The sequence below is a fragment of the Nicotiana sylvestris genome, chromosome 8 (genome assembly GCF_000393655.2).
Source record: "Nicotiana sylvestris chromosome 8, ASM39365v2, whole genome shotgun sequence".
Lineage (NCBI taxonomy): Eukaryota > Viridiplantae > Streptophyta > Magnoliopsida > Solanales > Solanaceae > Nicotiana > Nicotiana sylvestris.
The window spans coordinates 204,944,711-204,952,318 of NC_091064.1; the positions used below are offsets into that span (position 1 = coordinate 204,944,711).

General features: G+C 34.1%; 1 protein-coding gene across 1 annotated transcript; it reads right to left on the reverse strand.

Annotated features, from left to right (window-relative positions):
* Positions 1–450: 450 nt before the first annotated feature.
* LOC104226497 (cation/H(+) antiporter 15-like) lies at positions 451–4,377 on the reverse strand. Its single transcript, XM_009778507.2, has 3 exons — positions 3,830–4,377; positions 2,374–3,369; positions 451–1,969 (listed from the first exon to the last, which is right to left on the reverse strand). Exons 1-3 carry the CDS (start codon positions 4,055–4,057, stop codon positions 677–679), a joined length of 2,517 nt encoding a protein of 838 aa, XP_009776809.1. The 5' UTR covers positions 4,058–4,377; the 3' UTR covers positions 451–676.
* Positions 4,378–7,608: the final 3,231 nt, after the last annotated feature.

Below are 7,608 nucleotides of genomic sequence, written 5' to 3' on the forward strand. Positions count from 1 at the left end.
TAGTAATAATATAAAAAAAGAATAATAAAAAATAGTAAAAATAGTAAATAAAATTAGATTATGAAGAGAAAAAGAATATTAAAAAAAAGAAGTTAAATGAAATTAGAATAGGAAAAAAGAAAAAAATAAGAAGAAAATGAAAAAAAAAAAGAAAAAGAGAAAAGAAAAAAGAAGAAGCATAGAAATAAAAATGAATTGGAGAATAAAGAAAAAATTCTCCACAAAACCTACTATGGGTAGGAAATATAATTAGTTCATGGGTAGAAAAACAAATGGGCAAACAAGGGTAAATAGTTTTATTTTTGTGGGTAACTGTGTAAATTATTGATCCACCACATAATTAATTCCAAATATTAACTCGATTTTCCAATTAGCAAAACAAATTCTTTTGGAATCCCAATTCTAGAATCCTGTGTAGGTGAGGGATGTGACATTCATATTAATCACAATTGGAACCAAGGGGACAATAGAAACAACAGTGGAAAATGAACTCGTTTCATGATTATCTTCACTTTACTCTTTTAATGGAAGACCAAATACATCAAAGATTGTAGCTGGCTTAGTAGGAAGCTTTACAATTTACATGCAGCAAAATTCAAGAACAGGTTTAACAAAACAAAAAAAAGCTACAGTACTATTCAAAAAATTTGATATGAACAAGAATCCTACCAAATTTTCAGGGTTGTGAATGAAAACCAGGTTGCTGTTCTCTGGTTTGTGGCCTGCGATTCGAATGATCAATGTTGAAGTGTTCATAATGTCGGCTAGGACTATCCGGGGTGGTGACTTGATCCCCTATTCCTATTCCAACATATTGCTGCACTACCAAAACTGAAACTTTCATTGCAAAATCTGAGGAAGCCAAAAGATCACCAATTGCTCCAAGCTCCGGGCATTCGCTCCAGTCAGTTAGCCCGGCCGTCAACGGGGAAATGTTGCCTTGTCCTCTACCAACTATGAACAAGTCATGTGAATTATCTATACTCCTTATTGCTGCTACTGTCTCTTCTCCATGATTCACTACTCTTTCTGTGTAAATTACTGACTCATCATTAGTTGTTCTTGTCCTGAATTCTTTTATATATTCCTCGTCTAGTTGCTTTTCCTTGTCGCTGTCTGTTGCTACTGTTAGTATGCTGTGATCATTCCTGCTTTTGGTTGAATCTGATCTTGTTGCTTCAATTGCAGCTTCTCCGGGGAGAAACCGAAGAACAGTGAGATTGGTGTTCGGATGTTCACTCATTCGCCATGCATACGCTAATGCTTCGCGATCATCTGGTCCGCCAAAGAACAGTACGGCGATATGGTGAGAAACTTGGTTCATTCTTGATGCACTTAAGCCTCTATCCACAAGAATTCCAATAGAACAAGGTGAATTTGCTAATACATTCTGGTTAATAGCTCGAAATGCTGGATTTGTAGCTTCCATTCCACCATCAACTGTTTGTTGCTTGTGAAAAGGGATGATTATTAGTGCCACCCTTTTGTCCTCTGCTAAAAGGCAAATGTCTTCATGCATTGTGGAGTAAGGGGAGATAGCAGTGAGAGGCTGCACGTAAACACATCCGACGTTCTTTTCAAAGTTCTCGAATGCATTGATGATGTGATCAGATTGAGCTTGTGTTCTGTTAATTGCTGGCCTTCCTGTTTTTCTCATGTTATGAACAATAAGCATTGCGGATGCACGTCCAGTGAGCTCGACGAGGTGTAGGACATATATACATATTGGTGATTTCTTGGTAGGATAGGAAGCTTCAAGAAGATTGATAATTGTTGGAACATTTCTAGTTGTGTGGATGCAAACCAGTACTCTGAATTCTCTATCCAACTTTGTTCTTTGAACTGTTCTTCTCTTATATGGGACAAAGTTTCTTGCTGGTTTGTAAATTACTGTCACAATGGGTGTGATGATTGCAGTCATGCCTATTGCTACCATCACCATTATAGCAAAAGATTTGTCATCAAAAACCTACATTTTACATAAACATTTAGTATAAATTATTAAGAAAAGTGTACTGATTCTTGTGTAATGATAAAAAGATGAAGCAAAAAGGTCAGGGCAGCCCGGTGTACAAGGCATCCCGCGTTTATGCAGGATCCGGGGAAGGGCCGTACCCCAAGGGGTATGATGTAGACATCCTATCCTAATGCAAGCATTAGTGGCTGCTACCACGGCTCGAACCCGAGACCTATAGGTCACGGAAACTACTTTATCGGACGCTGCCGAAGAGGTGTGATGTAGACAGCCTACCCAATGCAAGCATTAGTGACGGTTACCACGGCTCGAACCCGTGAAAGGTCACACGAAGACAACTTTACCGTTGCTCCGAGGCTCCCATTCTACAAGAAGATGAAGCAGTATATGTTAATTACCTTTTGGTCTTTACCAACATTGAGCACAATCATCTCAATGAGGCCTTTGGCATTCATGAGTAGACCAAGAGAAAGGCCTTCATGATATGGCATTTTGTAATAGAGAGTTGCAAGGAATACACCTAGTACTTTGCCAGCACAAGCTAGGATTATTACAACAAATAAAATTGCCCATGTTCCAACTCCATCAATAGCAGTAATCTCTGTCTTGAGACCACTAATGGCAAAAAAAAGAGGCAGCAAAAGACCCGAAACAAAGTCCTCTAGCCTTTCCACAAGTACCAAACCAAGAGGACCATTAGGTATAATCAAACCAAAGACAAAAGCTCCAAAAACAGAATGTGTTCCAATTGCATCTGTTATGAATCCAGCAACCATAACTCCTGTGAGAATGAGACATATATTGAACTCACTAATCGATTCGCCTTCTGGGGTTTGTCTAATCCTCCTTCCAATCAATGGCCTAACGACGAAAAAGCAAAAACAAATGAAGGCTGTACTTGATAGAATCACCCAAAGTGAAGCCAATGTCATATTTTTATTCTCAGAAAAGGCAATAGCAAATGCTAACACAACCCATGCTAACATATCATTAATAAGTGAAGCTGACATCGCGATCCTCCCAATTTCAGTGTTTATAAGTTTGAGCTCCGCGAGGATTCTGGCAAGAACAGGAAATGCAGTAACAGAAAGGGAAAGGCCAAGGAAGAGGATGAAAGTTCCTTGTTTAGTATGTTGTGAGGTCTCATGCAACATAAAGGAGAATGAACTCCCTAGTATAAATGGCAATACCATGCCTGCTATTGCTATAATCAAGGATTTTTTACCATTTCGACTAATCACATCAATGTCCATTTCTACTCCAACTAGAAAGAGGAAGTAAAGAAGGCCAATATTTGCCATTGTCTCAAGAACCATTACACTTCTTTGAGGAAATATTGTATTAGCAAATTTGCTACTTCTTCCCAATACTGATGGCCCTAATATTACACCACCCTGCCACCATTCTGCACAATATTAATATAGTATACAAAACAACTTAAGTTAACAGAAATAATATTACTTTATCACCATTTCACCAAATGAAAAGAAAGAAAAGATTATCCATACCAAGAATATCACCGTTATTATTGTCAACTCTAATTCATTTTATCCAACAAAAACAATACAATTTTAATTGGTCTTACAACCTTTAAAATTGTTCATTATAAAATGCATGGTTTAATTAATATATGAAATGATGTTGACAAATAAAGGGTATCTAGGTACACTAAGGTCCGCCCTGAGGAAGCACTGTGCTACATTGGCTATGTTATATATACATTATTCTACGTTACACTTATGCGAGAGTCCTCCCAGTTTGAACTTGCGACCTCCTAGCCGCATAAGAAATAATGTTGACAAAAATGACAATGGAAAATGCGACCATATAAATTGGAGAATTGTGTAAACTTACAAGAATCTCAGCAATAACACGAGGTTGACGAAGTGGTTTCAAGATATAAACGAGAAGGCGAGTGATGACAACCACCAATGTCAATTGCAATATGAATAGAGGCAAGGAATAATCAAGTGGATTATCACCCTGCCATATTCCATTCGTGGTTATCATCATAGGAGCATAACATACAATCGTATCCTCTGTTTTGTTCTCCGAGCTTGTTACTACTATCTCGTCCGCCATTTTGCATCTCCCTACGTCGTCGTATTGATCACCGGTATTTTGTTTATTTAATTACTTAAAGTTTGATCAGAAGCGATTCAAAAATTACTTTAGCTGATCACAGGTTCGAAGTTGCATGCAGCTTTTTGAATTCTCTTAATAGAATTCCTGGCTCAGTTACTGTTATCAATGCAATACTTGCATGACCTTAATTGTGTAGGAAAATTAGTTTTTGAATGAGAAGAAAAAGAAAATGTTTATGTAAAATTTTCAGAGAAAGAATTGAAAAGAGATAAAGCAGAAAATTATGGTAAAAGTTTGAGAGAGAACTGAAGATTAGGTTGTTTGTTTCCATTTTGGGGGCATAAAGAAAGTATTAATCTTCATAGTTTTTGTTCGGATGAGAATGTGCAATTTTCTTTCTGTTTGATAAATTAAGAAAGTAAACTAATAAGTAACTACAAAAATGGGAACTGCAGCAACGTAACGACAGAAAGGCTTGAAAGTAGCATGATTGGTGAAAGTGGACAAACACCCAAAAACTGTAAATAAATTAAATAATCCTCAATATAATAAAAAACAATTCTCGGAGAATCATGCATTAAAAAAAATTAAGAGCCCGTTTGGACCTAAGAATTATTCACTTTCGAAATCGGTGTTTGGCCATAAAATTTTTAATTTTTATTTGAAGATGAATTTTGGAATTTTTCAAAATTTTAAAAAATTCCAAAAGATCGTTTTTCAAAATTTTTACTCAGATCACTCACAAAAATTCAAAAACAACCCAAAATTATATTTATGTTCAAACACAACTCTAATTTTCAAATAATATTTTCACTTGAAAAACAATTTTTTTTTTTTTTTTTGGAATTTTACAATTCTTATGTCCAAACACCCATGACCCACTAAGTATCGTCCAATTCAAAATTAGTTGGGATTAATTAATTACATGAATCATCTTTATCCACTACACTATATTTACATCAATTTGTCTCCAATATAAATAGTTTGAGTTTTAAGAAAAATTACAGGCTAAAAGTAGAGTTTCTCTAATTAACGTCACACTTATATGCAAATATGCGAGTGTCTACCTAGGATAAATCTCACAAATGCAATGTAGGCCATGTATTGACAAAAAGCTTAAACTTAATCCCAATTTGATGGAATTGCCTATATAGAATTTCACTTCTATTTTGTTCTATTATTAGTTAATACTGATTCAATCTGTAAATGAGTTATTTGAATCAAATGAACATTCAGTTAATATTGACCTGACTTCTCTAATAAAGAAGATAGCCAGATTGGTTTGACTAGGGTGCATATACGTTGGGTTGGTTCAGATTTTGCAATTACCAAACCAAACTAATTGTGTCGGATTATTAAATCTAAAGACCAAACCAAATCAATAAAATTCGAGTTTTTCAATCTCAGTTTTTCTCGGGTTTTCGAGTTATTCGGTTTTTTCTGGTAAAAAATCTTCGTAGCACAAAACATATAACTTGTGCTCAAAATATTTCTTTAATCTTAGTAAGATACAACTATATAAGGTATTTTCCAAGAAAATAATACAAAATATGAGATGTGTCATGGCATTATCTTAAAATATTCAACAATAAAGACAATAAAATTATGTAATATAAATATTGCTAATTAAAAAGCCATAATAGAAATAAACAGAATCTAAAAGTACTAAGTCATGCTAAAATAAGTAGACTAATAAGGAAGTATTAATTACATGACTAAACGCTAAAGAAAAAAAAATAGATTATGCAGTTTTAATCTAAATTATTGCAAAATAAAAAATAGATATTCAATACATTACCGTTCGTAGTATTGAATTGAATATCTTTTGTTAGCATTAATATTAATTTGATTTTGGTTTGGACTTACATTATTTAAGTTACTAATAATAATGGCTATAAAACTAATTGGAACATTCAAAAGTTCTAAGTCCAACCTTGAAATAATACCTTAAAACAAAAAATTAAGAAAAAGTTTAGGAAATATTTATAAATTACATCACAATAAGTATATTTATGTCACGATCCAAACCTATGGGCCGCAACGGGCATCCGGTACCTTACTTAATCGAGTACCAACATAACATATCTTTCTCATTGTACTTTCATTGGCAAATGAGCCAAACTGGACGTTATGAGCTGACCACAATAAACATAGGGGAAAATTCAATATAGGGCGATCCAACATGATATAAAAAATACTTATACATGTGACATACATGCCTATAAGGCCAACATGGTCATTTGTAAACTAAAAACATAGGCCGACAAGGCCATACATGTATCCGTATATATGACATCTGTCTAGAAGCTTCTAAGAATACTTATTTATCATAAAGGTCGGGACAGGGCCCCGCTATACCAAACAATACACGTCTAAATTATACTGACTAAACAAGTAACTCCGGAGCAAATGGAGCACACCAACATTTTTCGCTGAGCTAATAATCTACTTGGAGGACTCTCGACCTGTCTATCGGAACCTGCGAGCATGAAACGCAGCTTCCCCAGCAAAAGAGGCATCAGTACAAATACTGTACCGAGTATGTAAGGAATGAAAATCAATAAATAATAGATATGAGAGAAACATAGAGTAAAATACTCGACATATAACTCTGAATAGCTCGGTAAATCCTTTAATATTTAAAATGTCATGCATATGCATATAAATGTCATACCATGCATGGGTATATGCGTTCATAACATCATCAAGCCTCTTAGGGCATCCCATCATATCATCTCGGCCACTGTGGGCAAATCATCAACGTATACCAGCTGATCAGGTGGTGGTGCGTATATAACGCCGTAACATTTTTCATATCCCATATACATACATATATATATATATGTATATATATATATGTATGTATATGTATATATATATGTATGTATGTATACATACATACATACATATATATATGTATACATATATACATACATACATACATATATATATATATATATATATATATACATACATATATATATATATATATATATATATATATATATATATATATATATATATATATATATAACACCATCTAGTCATAGGTCAGTGTAAATGAATGCAATGCATGAGAAGTACGTCAATAAAATCTTTTGGAGTGTCATAAAACCAATTTGCCTTTGATTAATATCATGAAATAAACTTTATCAACTTATGTATTTTCTGAGACCCATGAACAGAAGATGTAATAATAAGACACATGGGAATTCAAGAACATAGGCACCTCTAATACTTCTATGAGTAGATTCATTTATGGAAGTTGTGCATTTGCTCATTTCGTTTGTGTCATATAGATCATGCCAAAAGAAAAAAAGGGATAGCCTTAACATACCTGGAATAGGGAAAAATCCGTATGATATTCTTGAAAAATATTACACCATACTCCCTTAGAATATCAAAACCTCACGTTGCTTAAGACGCTAAGAAATCTTGTTGGAATTTTTGTTTCAAGAAATCTCGTTGAATTCATATTGCTAGCGTTGTAATCCTTTTGCATTTACTTAGTTACTAACTAGTAATATTTTTCTATCAGTTTATTAGCT

What these genes read in the sequence shown, in the direction of transcription:
- LOC104226497 (XM_009778507.2), bottom strand. Translation starts at nt 4,057, where the DNA reads ATGGCGGACGAGATAGTAGTAACAAGCTCGGAGAACAAAACAGAGGAT. An exon ending in GTGTTATTGCTGAGATTCTT is followed by an intron (nt 3,370 to 3,829) that starts GTAAGTTTACAC and finishes GAATGGTGGCAG; the next exon opens with GGTGGTGTAATATTAGGGCC. An exon ending in ATGTTGGTAAAGACCAAAAG is followed by an intron (nt 1,970 to 2,373) that starts GTAATTAACATA and finishes TGTAAAATGTAG; the next exon opens with GTTTTTGATGACAAATCTTT.